We start from the raw sequence: 20,233 nt of genomic DNA, 5'->3' as shown, positions 1-20,233 counted from the left end.
TGGTGGGTGGGAAAAGCCCGGGACCTGATGGCTATCTGTTAGAATTTTATAAAATCTTTATGGAGGACTTGGTTCCTACTTTGAGTGACTTATTTATCTATCTTAGAACCCCAGGGGCCTGTGAGGGAACCCTCACAGAGGCTTTAATTGTGCTGGTTTGCAAGGCACCCAGGGACCCATTGGAGTGTTCCTCCTATATCCCTTATTAATGCTGATTTAAAGATTTTAGCAAAAATCTTACAGAACTGCTTGGACAATGTTCTACCAACTCTGATGCATAAGGATAAAATAGGATATTTTAAAGGTAGAATTTCTACAAGGAGACTGTTTAATATATTACACTGGGCTGTGAGCTCCATGGATGCAGATGAGGCCTTTGACCGGGTGTCCTGGTTTATATGTTTGCTGTTTTATTTCTTGGATCCTTTCTCTGTATAAAAATCCTACAGCGAGGATTCTGACTAATGGTGTAGTTTCATTTCCTTTTGAAATTGGAAGAGGAACGAAACAGGGATGCCCCCTATCTCCATTATTATTCCATCTTCATTACAACCATTGGCTCAGGATATTAGAAGCTCTAAGAGAATAGAGGGGTTTACATTTATTATATTTAACTCATCTAACAAGCTCATTACCAGCATTAATGGCTCTTATAGGGAAATCTCGGGCTATTTAATTAATTATACCAAATCTGAACTGATGTTACTGGGTCTGGCGAGGAAACATCCTCCAGAGCTGAACCAATTTAAAAGATCTGGGGAAGGATTTAAATGTCTTGGCATCTGGGGCTCCAGGGACTATAGCAGACTCTATAAAGAGAACTATTTGCCAATTCTTAACAAGATCAAAGCTGACTTACGGAAGTGATCTTCCCTGACTCGGTCACTGTTGGGTGGGTAAATTTGATAAAGATGGCCATATTACCAAGGCTTGTATATCTTTATATGCACCTCCTACGTGATGTCCCAATACGGGCCTTAAAGGGAGATTTCACTAGCTTTCTTTGGAAGGAGAAGCCGCTCAGGTTAAAACAGGATGCCATGGTAAAAACTAGGGAGGCAGGAGGGTTCGGGTTGCTGCACTTCCAGTGGTACTATTGGGCATATACATTATGGTACCTGCAAATATGGATCGGCACAGTCCCACCGCAGTCGTGGCTCTCTTTAGAGGAGGAGGGAGCACGAGGATGCAGTTTGGCATCTTTGTTACAATGCCATATTCCTTCAAGACATATAGACAGATTACGTGTGAACATCCTATCATTGCACACACACTCAAAACATGGAAGTCAGTAACACACCGTGTTAAATCAATGGATGTGGCCTGGTCCTATAGAATATCTCACAATATACATTTTCACCTAATATTGAACTGTGAACTGTAGAAGGGCTAAGATTTCTAGGACAGTTATCTGAGGATGGGAAAGTTAAAACTTTTACAGAGCTGGTGGGAGAATATCAAATACCCAACAAGACTTGCTATTTAGATCTACATTTACGCAAAGGCATTAGAGATATTATTCGGGAAAATCCAGATACAGCGGATAGTAAGGGGATCGAAGGAATGTTAGGATGTAAATAAAGAGCGAGACATTTGATATCTATTTTGTATATAACTTTCAGTCAGTACTGTGTGAAAAAGAAACTTCGCAAAAACGTATTCATATATGGAACTCTGATTTAAATGTTGACCTCGATAAATAAGGATTGGAAATTGATCTGGAAGATGTCTCGGCACATCACTATATGTAATAAAGGGCAAAGACTATTGTATAAGCTATTAAATAGATTATACTGCACACTGGTGGGGTTTTTATAGCAAAGTTTAGTAACCCGAGTCAGATAGGAACGTTTTTACATATGTGGTGGAAATGTGGGGAAACAATCTTTCTGGACTGTATTTCAGACATATGTCGGCAACAGTTAGCTGTAAATATTCCTCTTTTTCTGTTGGGGAAATGGTCTAAGAGATGGGAAACGAGAGGCTGCATGCAGCATGGCTAACAGGGGCTCCTCAGTGGAAAAGGTCCCCAACCATCCTGTGTTGGGAAAGCAAAGCGGTGGATAGAACCATAATGGAGAAAGTAACGTGTATTAAAAACAGACAGACAGGAAGTGTGGCGGCCCTACTGGACACTATTCAGGGACGAGTATAACTAGATAGCCAGGGCGGATTCTGGTTAATATTATATGTTAAACAGGTGAGATTGTACAACATTTGGTGATTATACTATACAATATTTTGGTTAGATTGAATTTCCAATGTCACGCTACTGTATTGCACGATATGCTTTTGTCAAGATCAAGTGTTATCATTGCCTTGGTGTATGTTAAAAAACTTGTGGCCTGGATTGGCCACTGTTGGAAACAGGATGCTGGGCTTGATGGACCCTTGGTCTGACCCAGTATGGCAGGTTCTTATGTTTATAAATAAAGAGTTAAAAAATGTTAGTATTTAGGGTATAAGTATCTACAAGTGAGAAATTTGTTCCAATGTATCCGCCCGTGGGGCGACAGTTCAGTTCTCTGTAAACCGGTGCGATATGTACTCTATACAGGAACATCGGTATATAAAAATAAATAAATAAATAGGGCACCAAAAAAGTATTATCTAGAACTTGTTTATTGACTTAAAGTCACAATATATGGCAATTCTACAAGAAATAATTTAGAGTGTAACTATATTACATGTCATAGTGATGTTCAGTTTCCGAAGCTAAAATGAGACATCAGAGGACGGATATGATAGAGGTTTATAAAATCATGAGTGGGGTGGAACAGATAAATATCCTTTCAAATAGTACAAGGACCAGGGGACGCTCCATGACACTAACTAGTAGCAGATTTAAAACATTCTAAGAAAATATTTTCAGTCAGTGCACAATAAAATTGAGACATTTCTTGTCAGAGGTGAATACAAGTACAATAGCTGAGCTTAAAATATGTTTGGCCAAGCTTCTGGAGCTCATAGACTCTGGTGTCTCCGTCTCTTGCTTCTGGAAGTGAGCGGCATGGAATGGACTTCCTATTAGGATCTGCTGGGTACTTGTCACGTGGACTGGGACAGGATGCTGGGCTTAGTGGACCCTATGGCACTTCTTATGTTCCTAAACCACTCTGCGATTGCATCAACTGTCACTAGAGGGAGCTGTTTGACCAGATTATATGGCTCTGTAATATGCACTGGAACTTGTCAACCCTGGCATGAAACTCTACATTTTAAAACACAGATGCAAAGTCACAGCACTTCAGAGACATACAGTGCTCATGAGACAGCTCTGCAAAGATAGGAGCTCCACAAGTGACAGCTGCATAAAGCCAGGCAATGCTTGATGAGGCAGCTCCATGAAGTGAGGCAATACCTAATGATATAGCACCATGGCTTTGAACAGTAAGCAGTGTTCAGGATATAATAATAATTGTATATTTGTTTAATTGTTCAATCTGTTTGATGTAATTTTCTGTTCCTTGTTCTGTGTAAACCGAAGTGGTATGCACAAGTGCATGAACTCCGGTATATAAAAGCCTTTAATTAATTAAATAAATACATAAATAAATAAATCAGGTTTGAGTAACAAGTTTTGACCCAAGACTTTCATCCCTTGTTCACGTGGGAGTTTTGTTTCCATCTGAACAATATGGAGCTTCATACAGATCTGTGTGCAAGCTCCTGCCTCGTGCCCTCAAGTAACAAGTCACAGGTCCCTGCAGATGATGCTGTGACTTGTTTCTGGCAGATCCTAAACAATTTCACTCCCAGGGATAAGCGCCGGCTTTCCCAAGCCTGCCTGGCTAACATCTGGCTGTGCATTTTGCCTTCAGGGACTTGTCCAATCCTCTTTTGAACCCCACTATGTTAGTTGCCTTCATCACGTCCTCCGGCAACAGATCCCACAACTGGATTGTGCGCTGAGGGACAAAAGACTTCCTGTGATTTGCTTTAAATCTGCGGCTGCTACTTTCATGCAGCGTCAGTGGCGTTTGAGAGGGTAAAGAACCGTTCCCACTCCACTCATGATTTTATAAATCTGAATGCTATCCCTGCTCGCTGTCTCTTTCCCAAGCTAAATAGTCCTAATCTGTTTAGCCTTTCTCCATGAGGATGTGAGGAGCAGAAGGAAGCTTTGCTGTTAGTCAGGCTCCCTTTTCAAATAGAGTTGGAAACCAAAAGCAAACATTTGTTACTGATAAACTGCCAGAAAGGGCAAGGATGCTGGGTGAATACAGCTGCCAACCTCTGATAAGCTGTGCTCATCACAGCTGCTCCACCCTATCCTTATCCCCCAAAGCTTACCTTGACCTTAACCCCCACGTCAATGCTTATGCGTTTCCATGCCTGTCTCGTTTATTTCCCATTCTTCCTTCCTGTTAGGACAAATCCCATTCCTGCCTCTTCCCATCTCTACTGTGCACTTCCTAGGACAAAACTTCCCAAGTTTGACCCAGCGACCCCACCACAAGTCAAGTTTTCAGGATATCCACAATGAATATGCATGAGATTAATTTGCATAAAAAGGAGTCCCAGTAAATCTTGAAGACCCAACTGGCCGTAGGGTTACCAGGACAGGTTTGGGAAGTGTCCTAAGATGGTCACAGTAGAGGGAACAAGACTTGAGTGCTGCAATGACTGACAGGTGTTCAGGTTGAGAGGATTAGTGGAACTAATTCCATTGCTTCCGTTTTCATCCCTTTGCTGCTGCAGCACAGTGGAAGATTACAAGAAGGCTGATGTCAGTTACAAATGTCCTGACCCTCCATGGTAGAGCAGCCGAGAAATGCAGATTCAGGATCCACTTCCAGGCCAGGTTTGCTGCCTGAGAGGAAGTCCCTTGGGCCACACTGCCTGCTCCACCCTCATTAGACACAAACAGGCTGGAAGGTACACAGGGGATTTTTGGTAGCTTTGAATAAAAATAGAGATCCTTGTGCTTGTAGCTCTACATTTTTTTCAGTTTCCTGAGACAGCAAAAAACATCTGTAACCTACTTAGAGGTAGAGCAGGAAGATGTGACGGGTGCTTTTGAGAGTCTGTGCTCACAACAGAAAGTGTGAACCGCCCAGGCCCAGAGGGCACTGCAGGAACCAGCAGCTGCAGAGGAAGTGTGGTTTCAAAGGGCTAAAAATGAGAGGATTTCAGAAGGTAGGGAGCTCTTTCCTGCCATCTCCATAAGAGCATTCGCTTTGTACTTCCTATGGCTTAATCAGTACAGCAGGAAAGGGTCCCTCATGGTCCTCTTACATAGTGGGCATCAGTTGGTAGCTCCCTGCACTGAAGAGCTTACACCTGAGAGGACCATTTCTTCAGAGTGGTGCAAAGGGCAAGGGTCAGGGCAAATGGGGATTGTGACTCATTGTCAGTGCCAGCTGACATGAACTTTGCTATAAATGTTATGATATAGGAAATATGCTGTGTATGAAGTAAACCATCTTATTCTACTCTCACTACATAAGACAACTCTTAATGTAAATATTGCCCTATGTGGGTAGAAACAAGTATTTTAAATATAGACATGTAAAATTGTAAACACCAATTTGCATATCAGTGGGACTTTTCAGCGTGATGTGACTGTTTCTTTCACTGTGAGCATCACATGCTACTGGTGCAACACATGCCTCTTTAGAGTAACTGGCACATTCATTGTCTCATATAGAGACAGGGATCAAGGAGCAGGGAATAACCCAATTCTGCTTCTCCCAAATGCCCCCTAATCTCACTGTCACCTACACACTATGCACAAAGCAGCCCCTTTTCCCCTGAACACACATCTCTAGTGTCCACACATAGCAGGAGAAACTGCAGTGCAGGTGCAGCCTCCGTTAACCCTGCTGCCAGCCCTAGAGCCCAGAGCTCCCCTGGGCTGCTGTGGTTACCCGCTGCCAACAGCAGATGTTTGCAAACAGCCATCAGTCAAGCATTCAGGCATTGGGAGCAGACACCCCTCAAACCCACCCACCTAACAGAGGTAAAGACTTCAGCTTCATTCGCTATGCCCAACTCCATCCCTGCTGCACTGCTATAGACCCCTCTCTTCTGTGCTTCCCCTGGCCTTTCTTGTATTATCTTTCCCACCTCCCCTGAGAGGCCCACCACCCTTTCCGTGAAGAAATATTTCCTGAGTCTGCCCCCTTAAGAGTCTTATACCATGACCACTTGATTGAGAATATTCTTTCCTCTGAAAAACGTTTGCTTCTTGTACATTACTGATATCTTTGAGCTCTTTGAATGCAGAGATGGATTTGGCACCCATAGGTGTTGTGCCATGGTGACACCCTCCTACAGCTGTACCGGCAGACTGCCCTAAAATAAATGGAAACTGGCTCCTGTTCAGTTTGGATATTTGGTACCTTTAAAATCTGGCACTCTAGGCAAAGATGGGCCCATTCGAAAGTCTCTGTCTTGGCTCCCTTCCATGTGTTACGTATCTGCACTTTAATTAAGGAGCCGTTTTGGTGCAGGATACCACTAAACAGAAAGGAGAGATTACTGGTGACAGACAAAGATATAATTGTGATTTATGTAAAATCTTTTCTATACCGTCGTTTAGTTATATACCATCACACCGTAATTGTTACCCCGCACACCTGATTGGGTCTGGTATCCTTTCACCCGTGGATTGGCTTTCTGGCCCCCAGCACCCCCTCTGTTCATTCACTGTTGCAGAGATTTTCCTCATTTCTAGCTGTTGCAGTGAAAGGCACAGAGCCATGCTGTTGTGCTTCAGCATGTTAAGGAAGGGATACCTGGAAGGCAGGGAGAAGACGAGGGACTCTCGGGAGAGGCTGCACACTTATTCTATTCCAAACTAATGGGCCGATACAGTAAAGTCCGCAGGAGAGCGCACAGGCCACTCGCCTGTACACATGATTCAATATTTAAATGAGGCCCGGCAGTAGAACAGGGCAAAAGGAGCGGCGGCTGTCAGCGGGTTTGATAGCCGACGCTCAATTTTGCCGGCGTCGGTTCTCAAGCCCGCTGACAGCCATGGGTTTGGAAACCGGACGCCGGCAAAATTGAGCGTCCGGTTTTTGACCCGACAGCCGCCAGCAGACTTCAAATTTTTATTTTTTTACTTTTCAAAACTTTCGGGACCCCCGACTTAATATCGCCATGATATTAAGTCGGAAGGTGCACAGAAAAGCACATTTTTGGGCCGATACAGTACCCACCATTGGACGTGCGTTTTCCCTTACCCCTTATTCAATAAGGGGCTGAAAACGCGTGTCCAACCCGCCGAACCCAATAGCGCCCTCAACATGCAAATGCATGTTGATGGCGCTATTAGGTATGCGCGCGATTCAGAAAATAAAATGTGCAGCCAAGCCGCACATTTTGCTTTCAGCACCAGGAAAGTGCACAGAAAAGCAGTAAAAACTGCTTTTCTGTGCACCCTCCGACTTAATATCATGGCGATATTGTCTGAGGTCCTGAAGGGTAAAAAAAGTAAAAAAAAAATTTTAAAAAAATTTGAAGTCGGCCGGCGGCTGTCGGGTCGAAAACCGGACACTCAATTTTGCCGGCGTCCGGTTTCCGAGTCCATGGCTGTCAGCGGGCTCGAGACGTTTCTACCGCCAGACCTCATTTAAATACTGAATCGCGCGCACAGGCGACTGCTCAGCTCTCCTGCGGACTTTACTGAATCGGCCCGTGTGTTTTCTGAATCACGTGGGAATACCTAATAGGGCCATCAACATGCATTTGCATGTAGAGGCGCTATTAGGTTCGGCGGGTTGGACGCGCGTTTTCGGCCCCTTACTGAATAAGGGGTAACGCTAGCGCGTCGAAAACGCACGTCCAATGGTGGGTACTGTATCAGCCCGTCTGTGAATAGGCATCCACCAGAGAGGTGACTGCATGAAGGTGTATAAAACTGATGTGTTTAAAGTGGAAGTAGCATCTGAATAAAGTCTCTCAGCAGAGGCAGCAACTTTTTTTTTTTTTTATTAAAATTAATTGGTGCAAAGCCCAGGGCTCAGCAACTCGCTGCCATCTTCTCTTTGCTGGTACTAGGATGCATCTCTCGCAGGATTAACCCTGGTCTATAACTCTCTTCCCTGATCTGCCAGGAAATACTACAGCAAACGCGAAAATACCTTTCCTGGAATTCCCGCCACGCTCTCATCCTTTAAATCTCCCGCGAAAAAGAAAGCAGCACAGCTCGGCCTGGGGCGGAGCCCGCCTGCTAGCCACGACGTCACGTCCGGCCCGCTCGGCTAAGCTGGGACGAGGTGAGCATTCGCTCTTGCCTGTGGGGCGCCCCGCACAAAGATGGCTGTGGCCGGGCACTTTCCGCCCCGCCCTGCGTCACTCAAGTGGGCGGGGCCTGCGCGACCCCCGCCTTCTCCTGAGCGCGGGTTTTGACGGCCCGGCCGCTCCCGGCTCAATGGAGCTGCTGTGCGCCGAGGGCCCGGCGCGGGCTCCGCGTGCCGGCCCCGACCCCCGGCTGCTGCAGGACCGGCGGGTGCTGCGGAACCTGCTGGAGCAGGAGGATCGCTACAGCCCGCGCACCACCTATTTCCAATGCGTGCAGCAGGAGATCAAGCCGTACATGCGCAGGATGCTGGCGCTGTGGATACTGGAGGTAGCGCTCTCCGGGGCAGGGGCTGGACGGGCCTGAGGGTGTCTGGGCTATTTAGAGGGCGGGACGATATTTCCCCTTCCCTGCTCTTACTGTCACATGAAATGTTTGTTCCCTTATTTGCAAAGTAACAAAAAATGAAGGCTGAAATGCAACGAGGTTTAAAGGCCTTTTGAAAGGAGCGAAAAGAATCGGGCAGATAATAAACACCTACTTTTGGTTGTCACTTGGAAATCTTTTCAAGCAAATGTTCCCTTGTATTGCTTAATTGCAAATTGCAGACGAGCAGAATTCAGCCTCCTGCCTGAAGCTGTTTTTCCTGCAGGTGTCTCTTCCCCTTCAGCAGGAGTTCGCCCTCCGGCCACTATGGCAGGACTTTGGGCTAACATCCTTGTAGTTGGATGTTAATGTCTTTTGAAGATCGTTTCTTACACTCTCTCCTCTCCCAGGTATGCGAGGATCAGAAATGTGAAGTTGAAGTCTTTCCCTTGGCTATGAACTACCTAGACCGCTACCTGTCTTCTGTGCCCACTCAAAAGCGCCATCTCCAGCTGCTGGGAGCTGTCTGCATGCTGCTGGCCTCCAAGCTGAAAGAAAGCAGCCCCCTGACTGTGAAGAGTCTCTGCGTTTACACAGGCTGCTCCTTCTGGCCACATGAGCTGCTGGTACCTCCCTTCTCTATCCTAACTCCCCTCTCAGCTATGGCCTGTGGTCCCCCCTCCCCCCAGTCCCAGACTCCTGTGGATGGATGGTCATTAATTTAGGGTCCCGGGTATTTGGGAAGGATGCCTTACAGTAGCAAGCAGCAAACTCTTCACCAGGTCTTGAGCAGTCCTCGCACAGTTGGGTTTCCTGCCACCACAGGGGCATAAGAACCTAACAAATGCCAAGTTAGATCAGACCAGGGTCCATCGAGGTCAGCATCCTATCTTTGATAGTGGCCAGTCCGCAATAGTTGATGTGTTTCTTATATCGCACTCCCAGGGTCAAGCACTGGCTTTTCCAAGACTACCTTGCTATGCACTTTTCCTTCATCAGCTTGTCTAATGCTCTTTATGAGTCCACGATGGTAGTTGCCTTGACCACATCTTCTGGCAACAGATTCCATAGGTTGATTGTCTGCAGGCCTGGGGCTACTGGGAGTGTAAACCGTGCAGTTGCACAGGGCGTGCAGTGGAAGGGGCTCACCAACTGCAATAGCAAGCAACCCATGCGCTGCTGGTGGACCCCGTCCCACCGGCGACAGAAGAATAAAAGGACCCACACTGCACTCCCTCGGAAGAAGGAGCCGCTCTATGGTTCCTCCTTGTGTGCCAGCTGGCCCCGTGGTACTCAACAATCATGGTGCTAGCACTTCCTGTAGGCTCATCTCATGCGTCACAAGATGAACATAGGGGAAATGCTAATCCCGCAGGGCCGTCCAGCAGTAGTACTAGTAGGAGGAAGAGAGACCCTTGGACCTGCCTGCCTTGAGTGGCGGTTGTGAATGGCAGCTTGGGTGTGCATGTGTGTGAATGGGAACCTGCTTAGGGCAGATAGAGATGTGGCTCGGGGGTGTGTGTGTGAATGGGAACCTGCCTAGGGCAGATGGAGATGTGGCTCGGGGGGGGTGTGTGTGAATGGGAACCTGCCTAGGGCAGATGGAGATGTGGCTTGGGGGGGGGGGGGGTGTGTGTGTGTGTGAATGGGAACCTGCCTAGGGCAGATAGAGATGTGGCTCGGGGGTGTGTGTGTGAATGGGAACCTGCCTAGGGCAGATGGAGATGTGGCTCGGGGGTGTGTGGTGTGTGAGTGAATGGGAACCTGCCTAGGGCAGATGGAGATGTGGCTCGGGGGGGGGGGTGTGTGTGTGTGAATGGGAACCTGCCTAGGGCAGATAGAGATGTGGCTCGGGGGTGTGTGTGTGAATGGGAACCTGCCTAGGGCAGATGGAGATGTGGCTCGGGGGTGTGTGTGTGTGTGTGTGTGAATGGGAACCTGCCTAGGGCAGATAGAGATGTGGCTCGGGGGTGTGTGTGTGAATGGGAACCTGCCTAGGGCAGATGGAGATGTGGCTCGGGGGTGTGTGTGTGTGAGTGAATGGGAACCTGCCTAGGGCAGATGGAGATGTGGCTCGGGGGGGGGGTGTGTGTGTGTGAATGGGAACCTGCCTAGGGCAGATAGAGATGTGGCTCGGGGGTGTGTGTGTGAATGGGAACCTGCCTAGGGCAGATGGAGATGTGGCTCGGGGGTGTGTGTGTGAGTGAATGGGAACCTGCCTAGGGCAGATGGAGATGTGGCTCGGGGGTGTGTGTGTGTGTGTGAATGGGAACCTGCCTAGGGCAGATGGAGATGTGGCTCGGGGGTGTGTGTGTGTGTGAATGGGAACCTGCCTAGGGCAGATGGAGATGTGGCTCGGGGGTGTGTGTGTGTGTGAATGGGAACCTGCCTAGGGCAGATGGAGATGTGGCTCGGGGGTGTGTGTGTGTGAATGGGAACCTGCCTAGGGCAGATGGAGATGTGGCTCGGGGGTGTGTGTGTGTATGAATGGGAACCTGCCTAGGGCAGATGGAGATGTGGCTCGGGGGTGTGTGTGTGTATGAATGGGAACCTGCCTAGGGCAGATGGAGATGTGGCTCAGGGGGGGGGGGTGTGAATGGGAACCTGCCTAGGGCAGATGGAGATGTGGCTCAGGGGGGGGGGGGTGTGAATGGGAACCTGCCTAGGGCAGATGGAGATGTGGCTCGGGGGGGGGGGGGGGGGGTGTGTGAATGGGAACCTGCCTAGGGAAGATGGAGATGTGGCTCGGGGGGGGGGGGGGGTGTGTGAATGGGAACCTGCCTAGGGCAGATGGAGATGTGGCTCGGGGGTGTGTGTGTGTGTGAATGGGAACCTGCCTAGGGCAGATGGAGATGTGGCTCGGGGGTGTGTGTGTGTGTGAATGGGAACCTGCCTAGGGCAGATGGAGATGTGGCTCGGGGGGTGTGTGTGTGTGTGAATGGGAACCTGCCTAGGGCAGATAGAGGTGTGTGTGTGTGTGAATGGGAACCTGCCTAGGGCAGATAGAGGTGTGTGTGTGTGTGAATGGGAACCTGCCTAGGGCAGATGGAGATGTGGCTCGGGGGTGTGTGTGTGTGTGTGAATGGGAACCTGCCTAGGGCAGATGGAGATGTGGCTCGGGGGGGTGTGTGTGTGTGAATGGGAACCTGCCTAGGGCAGATGGAGATGTGGCTCGGGGGGTGTGTGTGTGTGAATGGGAACCTGCCTAGGGCAGATGGAGATGTGGCTCAGGGGGGGGGGGGTGTGTGTGAATGGGAACTTGCCTAGGGCAGATGGAGATGTGGCTCGGGGGGGGTGTGTGTGTGTGAATGGGAACCTGCCTAGGGCAGATGGAGATGTGGCTCGGGGGTGTGTGTGTGTGTGAATGGGAACCTGCCTAGGGCAGATGGAGATGTGGCTCGGGGGTGTGTGTGTGAGTGAATGGGAACCTGCCTAGGGCAGATGGAGATGTGGCTCGGGGGGGTGTGTGTGAATGGGAACCTGCCTAGGGCAGATGGAGATGTGGCTCGGGGGGGGGTGTGTGTGTGTGTGAATGGGAACCTGCCTAGGGCAGATAGAGGTGTGTGTGTGTGTAAATGGGAGCCTGCTCGGGGAGGATGTAGGTTTGTGTGTGAATAGAACAATGCCTTAGGAGAGGGGTGAAAAATTTGTGCCACCCTCATTAATCTACAACACACACAGGGTGACTGGAAATCAAAAGTTTTCAGGTATGGGAAGCAGTTTTTTTCCCCCTTGATGTAATTATTGGGGGGTCGATGTGTCTGTCTTTTTTAAATATTTTATTGCTGTTTGCAAATTTTTAAAACATATTATGAGTACTTAATAATTGGATGTTACAGTATTCTACTTTTCATGTGTTTGGCAATATTCTTTTTATTAGGCTGGGTTATTGTTCGATTTATAGTTCTTGATTTTATTGTTTGATGATTTATGAGGGCTGATGATGTTTCTGTTTTTCCATTGCTTCATTGCATACAGAGTCTGGCTTATTGCAATTTCCAGTACAGTTTCTACACATTTCTATTTCTATTTTATGGTCTCTTTATTCTGTATTTTGTGTGAATTTGTCAGTGTTCTTCATGTGTGAGCGAGGTGATGTATTCTGCTAGTGCGTAGTTTCTGTGTACAGTTTGTTGGGCTTTAGGGCCTGGTATAATATTTGATTTTTCTTAGATAGGGTTGTTCCTGTTTGAGTGCATGCAGTTAATACTGATTTGGTATGGAAATGTTACTAAACCCACACCTAAGATGCGTTACAATAGGCCTCATGTTATATGGGTTCCTAAGGGCCTTTTTTTTTCCAGGGTTTCCTGGTGGCACCACAGCAGTGCCTGTTTTTCTGTACAACAAACTGGGGGTGGCTACAGGGCCCAGCTGGCACCAATTTTATGTTCTGGTAAGTGGGGAAGGAGCACATGGGGATCATTCCAGAACTATTTAGAAATTTTGGATCTGTGGCTCGGGAACATATGTTTTGGGGGGTGGGGCTGTCGACTTTGATTGCCGGAGAGAGCAAGTCTTTTTTGGCAGTCAAAGGGTGCCTGGACAGAGCATGGCTCACTGGGTCATGTACAGTGTCAGTGAGACTTTCTCTGTCTCCATCTGCTGGCAGGGAGGCAAAACCCAGGAGTCTGGAGTTATCTGGGTACCTACAGGAAACTGCTGGAGACAGAGAAATACTGAGGGACTGCAGGTGGCAGACTGGGTTATGTACAGTGTCAGTGAGACTCTCTCTGTCTCCATCTGCTGGCAGGGAGGCAAAACCCAGGAGTCTGGACTGATCTGGGTACATACAGGGAACTGCTGGAGACAGAGAAATACTGAGGGACTGCAGGTGACTCACTGGGTTATGTACAGTGTCAGTGAGACTCTCTCTGTCTCCATCTGCTGGCAGGGAGGCAAAACCCAGGAGTCTGGACTGATCTGGGTACTTAGTCTCGCAAGGTCCTTCTGTGGTTCCTCATAATCCGTCGATGTTTTAACAACTCAGAAGAATTTTGTGACATCTGCAGCTTGGCCCACCTCCCTCATTCCTTTCTCCAGATAATTTATGGATTTGTTAAACTGCACAGGACCCAGTGGAGGGAGCAGGGATGCTTCAAGGCCTGAGGCACGGGATGAGAGGGCAGCCCCCGCCCCGGCCCAGCCTGCGCTGCTGTCTGTGTCCCTGCTCCATGCTGCCGGCCTGGCCTCTGGTGGCAGTGACCCTCCTCCTTGCCGGGGTCAGCAGGGTGAGGCAGATGCTACAGTGCTGTTCTGAGAGGGGCATTTTTTGCCTCCTCACCCTGCCTCATTATAGAATCGCCCCTGCTTGCGACACTTCCCTCATGTGGAAAGCTGAGCCTTCACTTACTCCTACCCTCTGTTACTGCCTCTGATTTACTGACCTCCCACTCTGGGACGTTGGCAGGTGCCGGCTCATCTTTCATCTCGTAAATCGGTACGGCTGCCCTGTCTTAGAAACCCCCCCCCCCCTTAAATCACATCTGCGCCTGTGAGCAGCAGCGCGGCTGTGCCCGGGCTGCCGGGGTCCTCACCACTGCCTTGCGCAGGGAGCGAGGACGGGCTTCTCTCTCTCCTGTGCTGCTGGGGAGGGTCGGCCCTGCCTCGCTCTTGCTAATCCACCTCTGTTCTTTGCTAGGAGTGGGAGGTTCTGGTCCTCGGGAAGCTGAAGTGGGACCTTGCAGCCGTGGTATCGCACGACTTCCTGGAGCACATCATTCAGTACCTCTCCCTCCTGAGGCACGAGAGGGAGCTGGTGAAGAAACACGCAGAGTCCTTTATCACACTCTGCACCGTAGGTATGGCCGTGCAGCCTGCCCCACCTTCCTGTCCAGCAGCACCGGGCTGTAGTTCCTGGCCAGCACCATCCTAGTCTTTCTGCCTGCGTCTGCTGACCCTTCTAGCCCTCTTCCTACCCTGCCTCACTGCTTCTGATGCCCCATCTTCTGGCTTTTCAGCTTCCTGCCTGCACTGTCCTGTGCCTGATATTTCACTGAGGGGAAGAGAGCAGGCATTGCTGGGAACATCAGCTGAGGCTACAGCACTCACTCCATGGCAGCCCTGCACCTAGCAGCCCTTCCTCTGCTGTGGGGGTCCTCTCCCTCCCCCCATCGATGCTGCCTGTACTGACATCTCCTGCACCCTTTCTTGCTCCATGCAGATTTCACCTTCAGCATCTACCCTCCATCCATGATTGCCACAGGCAGCATTGGGGCAGCTATGCAAGGCCTGCGGATCCTGGCAAAACCCAGGACGGGTGCGACGCTTCCAGAGCTGCTGGCAGGAATAACTGGCACCGAGGTGGTGAGTGTTACAGAGTGGTAAGAGGGTGGGAGAAGCCCGCGCGCAGAGACTCCTCAGTGCTTCACTCACGCATCCCACGCTCACTGCCTCCCTGCAGAGTCCTCCTCAGTGACGCTCACTGCCTCCCTGCAGAGTCCTCCTCGGTGCTTCAGTCTCACGCTCACTGCCGCCCTGCCGAGTCCTCCTCGGTGCTTCAGTCTCACGCTCACTGCCCTCCCTGCCGAGTCCTCCTCGGTGCTTCAGTCTCACGCTCACTGCCCTCCCTGCCGAGTCCTCCTCGGTGCTTCAGTCTCACGCTCACTGCCGCCCTGCCGAGTCCTCCTCGGTGCTTCAGTCTCACACTCACTGCCCTCCCTGCCGAGTCCTCCTCGGTGCTTCAGTCTCACGCTCACTGCCCTCCCTGCCGAGTCCTCCTCGGTGCTTCAGTCTCACGCTCACTGCCCTCCCTGCCGAGTCCTCCTCGGTGCTTCAGTCTCACGCTCACTGCCCTCCCTGCCGAGTCCTCCTCGGTGCTTCAGTCTCACGCTCACTGCCCTCCCTGCCGAGTCCTCCTCGGTGCTTCAGTCTCACGCTCACTGCCCTCCCTGCCGAGTCCTCCTCGGTGCTTCAGTCTCACGCTCCCTGCCCTCCCTGCCGAGTCCTCCTCGGTGCTTCAGTCTCAAGCATCCCACACTCACTGCCCTCCCTGCCGAGTCCTCCTCGGTGCTTCAGTCTCACGCTCACTGCCCTCCCTGCCGAGTCCTCCTCGGTGCTTCAGTCTCACGCTCACTGCCCTCCCTGCCGAGTCCTCCTCGGTGCTTCAGTCTCACGCTCACTGCCCTCCCTGCCGAGTCCTCCTCGGTGCTTCAGTCTCACGCTCACTGCCCTCCCTGCCGAGTCCTCCTCGGTGCTTCAGTCTCACGCTCACTGCCGCCCTGCCGAGTCCTCCTCGGTGCTTCAGTCTCACGCTCACTGCCCTCCCTGCCGAGTCCTCCTCGGTGCTTCAGTCTCACGCTCACTGCCCTCCCTGCCGAGTCCTCCTCGGTGCTTCAGTCTCAAGCATCCCACACTCACTGCCCTCCCTGCCGAGTCCTCCTCGGTGCTTCAGTCTCACACTCACTGCCCTCCCTGCCGAGTCCTCCTCGGTGCTTCAGTCTCAAGCATCCCACACTCACTGCCCTCCCTGCCGAGTCCTCCTCGGTGCTTCAGTCTCACGCTCACTGCCCTCCCTGCCGAGTCCTCCTCGGTGCTTCAGTCTCACGCTCACTGCCCTCCCTGCCGAGTCCTCCTCGGTGCTTCAGTCCCACGCTCACTGCCCTCCCTGCCGAGTCCTCCTCGGTGCTTCAGTCTCACGCTCACTGCCCTCCCTGCCGAGTCCTCCTCGGTGCTTCAGTCTCACGCTCACTGCCGCCCTGCCGAGTCCTCCTCGGTGCTTCAGTCTCACGCTCACTGCCCTCCCTGCCGAGTCCTCCTCGGTGCTTCAGTCTCACGCTCACTGCCCTCCCTGCCGAGTCCTCCTCGGTGCTTCAGTCTCACGCTCACTGCCCTCCTGCCGAGTCCTCCTCGGTGCTTCAGTCTCACGCTCACTGCCCTCCCTGCCGAGTCCTCCTCGGTGCTTCAGTCCCACGCTCACTGCCCTCCCTGCCGAGTCCTCCTCGGTGCTTCAGTCTCACGCTCACTGCCCTCCCTGCCGAGTCCTCCTCGGTGCTTCAGTCTCACGCTCACTGCCCTCCCTGCCGAGTCCTCCTCGGTGCTTCAGTCTCAAGCATCCCACACTCACTGCCCTCCCTGCCGAGTCCTCCTCGGTGCTTCAGTCTCACGCTCACTGCCCTCCCTGCCGAGTCCTCCTCGGTGCTTCAGTCCCACGCTCACTGCCCTCCCTGCCGAGTCCTCCTCGGTGCTTCAGTCCCACGCTCACTGCCCTCCCTGCCGAGTCCTCCTCGGTGCTTCAGTCTCACACTCACTGCCCTCCCTGCCGAGTCCTCCTCGGTGCTTCAGTCTCAAGCATCCCACACTCACTGCCCTCCCTGCCGAGTCCTCCTCGGTGCTTCAGTCTCACGCTCACTGCCCTCCCTGCCGAGTCCTCCTCGGTGCTTCAGTCTCACGCTCACTGCCCTCCCTGCCGAGTCCTCCTCGGTGCTTCAGTCCCACGCTCACTGCCCTCCCTGCCGAGTCCTCCTCGGTGCTTCAGTCTCACGCTCACTGCCCTCCCTGCCGAGTCCTCCTCGGTGCTTCAGTCTCACGCTCACTGCCCTCCCTGCCGAGTCCTCCTCGGTGCTTCAGTCTCACGCTCACTGCCCTCCCTGCCGAGTCCTCCTCAGTGCTTCAGTCTCACGAGTCCCATGCTCACTGCCGAGTCGTCCGCATGGTTTGTCTGGGTGAAAGGTGGGAACTGGTGGGAGATACGATAGAGGCCTATAAACATAAGAACCTGCCATGCTGGGTCAGAGCAAGGGTCCATCAAGCCCAGCATCCTGTTTCCAACAGAGGCCAATCCAGGCCATAAGAACCTGGCAAGTACCCAAACACTAAGAAGAACCCATGCTACTGATGCAATTAATAGCAGTGGCTATTCCCTAAGTAAACTTGATTAATAGCAGGTAATGGACTTCTCCTCCAAGAACTTATCCAAACCTTTTTTGAACCCAGCTACACTAACTGCACTAACCACATCCTCTGGCAACAAATTCCAGAGTTTAATTGTGCGTTGAGTGAAAATGAAATTTCTCCGATTAGTCTTAAATGTGCCCCATGCTAACTTCATGGAGTGCCCCCTAGTCTTTCTATTATTCGAAAGTGTAAATAACCGATTCACATCTACCCGTTCTAGACCTCTCATGATTTTAAACACCTCTATCATATCCCCCCTCAGCCGTCTCTTCTCCAAACTGAAAAGTCCTAACCTCTTTAGTCTTTCCTCATAGGGGAGCTGTTCCATTCCCCTTATCATTTTGGTAGCCCTTCTCTGTACCTTCTCCATCACAATTATATCTTTTTTGAGATGCGGTGACCAGAATTGTACACAGTATTCAAGGTGCGGTCTCACCATGGAGCGATACAGAGGCATTATGACATTTTCCGTTTTATTCACCATTCCCTTCCTAATAATTCCTAACATTATTTTTGCTTTTTTGACTGCCGCAGCACACTGAGCCGACAATTTCAATGTGTTATCCACTATGATGCCTAGATCTCTTTCTTGGGTTGTAGCTCCTAATATGGAACCTAACATTGTGAAACTATAGCATGGGTTATTTTTCCCTATATGCATCACCTTGCACTTATCCACATTAAATTTCATTTGCCATTTGGATGCCCAATTTTCCAGTCTCACAAGCTCTTCCTCCAATTTATCACAATCTGCTTGTGATTTAACTACTCTGAATAATTTTGTATCATCCGCAAATTTTATAACCTCCCTCGTCATATGCCTTTCCAGATCATTTATAAATATATTGAAAAGTAAGGGTCCCAATACAGATCCCTGAGGCACTCCACTGTCCACTCCCTTCCACTGAGAAAATTGACCATTTAATCCTACTCTCTGTTTCCTGTCTTTTAACCAGTTTGTAATCCACGAAAGGACATCGCCACCTATCCCATGACTTTAGTTTTCTTAGAAGCCTCTCATGAGTGGAGTGGAACGAATAAACATTAATCAGTTGTTTACTCTTTCAAAAGTACAAAGAGCAGGGGCCACACAATGAAATTACTCGGTGATACATTTAAAACTAATAAGAAAATATTTTTTTACACAATGCATAATTAAGCTCTGGCATTCATTGCCAGAGGATGAGGTGAAAGCTATTAGTATAGCTGGGTTTAAAAATGGTTTGGACAAGTTCCTGGAGAAAAAGTCCATAAAGCATTATTAAGTTTGATGGGCAGATATTGACTGCTTATTCTTGGGATAAGCAGCTTGGAATCGCTCTACCCCTTGGGTCCTGCCCAGGTACTTGTGACTTGGATTGCCCACTACTGGAAACAGGATGCTGGGCTTGATGGACCCTCAGCCTGAGCCAGTATGGTCACTGGAAGCAGAGGGGGAATGAATTGCTATCTTTATAAACCACAGCCTGTCTTATTTTCTAAGAACTAGTTCTAACCTTTTGGCTGAAACTCAGAGATACAATGCAGCAGCTGTGGCTCTTTTGTCCAGTCCCTGCCACAAGTAGCCTTCAATAACTTTGCACAAAATATGTGGCGCCATCTGCACTACATTCAGTACAAATCCCACTGCGTCCCTCCCCTCGGCACATTAACGGCAGGAGACAGGCGGCCTGGAGGGCCTTGCCTCATTGTACTTCCTTTCTCCCATAGCAACTTGTGATTGCCTGTCAGGAAAAGATTGAAGCTGCTCTATCAGAAAACCTGAGTCAAGCATCCCAGCCCCAGCGGCAGGTCCTGGCCTGCAAAGCTGCGGGCTGCCAGACGGATCACAAACTCACGTTTCCGAACACACCAAGCGACGTGGCGGAGGTCAGCCTGTGATGCCTGGGACAGAGGCAGCAGCGTTTGCGTGGTGCAGGGAGCGAGGAAGCCATAAGGCCTGCTCTTGCCTCAGGGGGACGGATAGGTGGTTGATTCTGCTGTACACTGACTTGTTTCCTGTATCCTCTACAGCTTTCTTAGGGTGGCCCCGATGCTTATTGCAGTGGAAGCAGCGGCAGGTTGCCTGTGTTACACTGCACATCCCAGCCACTCACTGTCACGAGGTCACCGCTGGCATTGATGTCTTTGGCTACAGGGCCACCTGCTTGGAACGGAGAGCAGCAGGGACTGCGCGGCCCTTGCTCCCGGATGAAGTTTCCCACAGGCTGCTGCTGTTTTCTGAGCCTCAGTAATGATCGCTGATCACTGGGGGAGGGCTCTGGGCCCCTCAGCGGTGCAATACGCCTCGCGCCCGCTGAACTTTCATCCGGTATTTCATGGGCTGGTGGTGGTGGTGGTGCTGATATATTCTCGCTCTTATTTTAGGACAGGAAAATTAATTCTCTCGCTCTTTCTTTCCTGGAGCACAGGGGCTCAGCCGGGCAGCAGCGGTGGGGAGCGGTCGCATCCCCCCAGCTTCCTTGGTGCTGTGGCACACAGGGGGTCCAGCTGAGCTGGGGGAGGAGTGTAAAGCTTGGGTTCTTTCCATGTAACATACAGAAGGGGGATAGGACCTCCAGGAAGCAGGGTGGAGTGGAATTGCTTCCAGTGTCCTGTATCTTGAATAAATGTTTCTGGAAACAAATCTTGCGTTTTGATGCCCTTTGCATGCAGAGAAAAAGGCCAAGAAGCAGGAGTGTAGTGGAGGAAACCGGGCAGGGGGTGGTCCCAGGAAGTACAGGT

General features: G+C 50.5%; 2 protein-coding genes across 3 annotated transcripts in view; one reads left to right on the top strand and one right to left on the bottom strand.

The window, feature by feature from the left end:
- The window catches only part of LOC115074471 (transcription initiation factor TFIID subunit 8), a 30,431-nt gene extending 21,499 nt beyond the window's left edge, over positions 1-8,932 (bottom strand). Inside the window, exons 1-2 of one of the 2 annotated variants that reach the window (XM_029573940.1) lie at positions 8,091-8,187; positions 6,345-6,462 (exon numbers count right to left, since the gene is read on the bottom strand). In XM_029573940.1, the coding sequence (XP_029429800.1) occupies positions 6,345-6,462; positions 8,091-8,119 (147 nt within the window). In that variant the 5' untranslated portion in view covers positions 8,120-8,187. Of the gene's footprint in view, positions 1-6,344; positions 6,463-8,090; positions 8,188-8,789 lie in introns of those variants that run through there. The other variant, XM_029573943.1, reaches the window with a different exon arrangement.
- On the top strand, positions 8,327-19,890 carry LOC115074472 (G1/S-specific cyclin-D3-like). The gene is made up of 5 exons (XM_029573945.1): positions 8,327-8,578; positions 9,025-9,240; positions 14,256-14,415; positions 14,778-14,920; positions 19,220-19,890. Exons 1-5 carry the CDS (start codon positions 8,381-8,383, stop codon positions 19,388-19,390), a joined length of 888 nt encoding a protein of 295 aa, XP_029429805.1. The 5' UTR covers positions 8,327-8,380; the 3' UTR covers positions 19,391-19,890.
- Positions 19,891-20,233: the final 343 nt, after the last annotated feature.

This window comes from Rhinatrema bivittatum, chromosome 12 (assembly GCF_901001135.1).
Source record: "Rhinatrema bivittatum chromosome 12, aRhiBiv1.1, whole genome shotgun sequence".
NCBI lineage: Eukaryota > Metazoa > Chordata > Amphibia > Gymnophiona > Rhinatrematidae > Rhinatrema > Rhinatrema bivittatum.
This window is presented reverse-complemented; position numbering and strand designations above follow the sequence as displayed.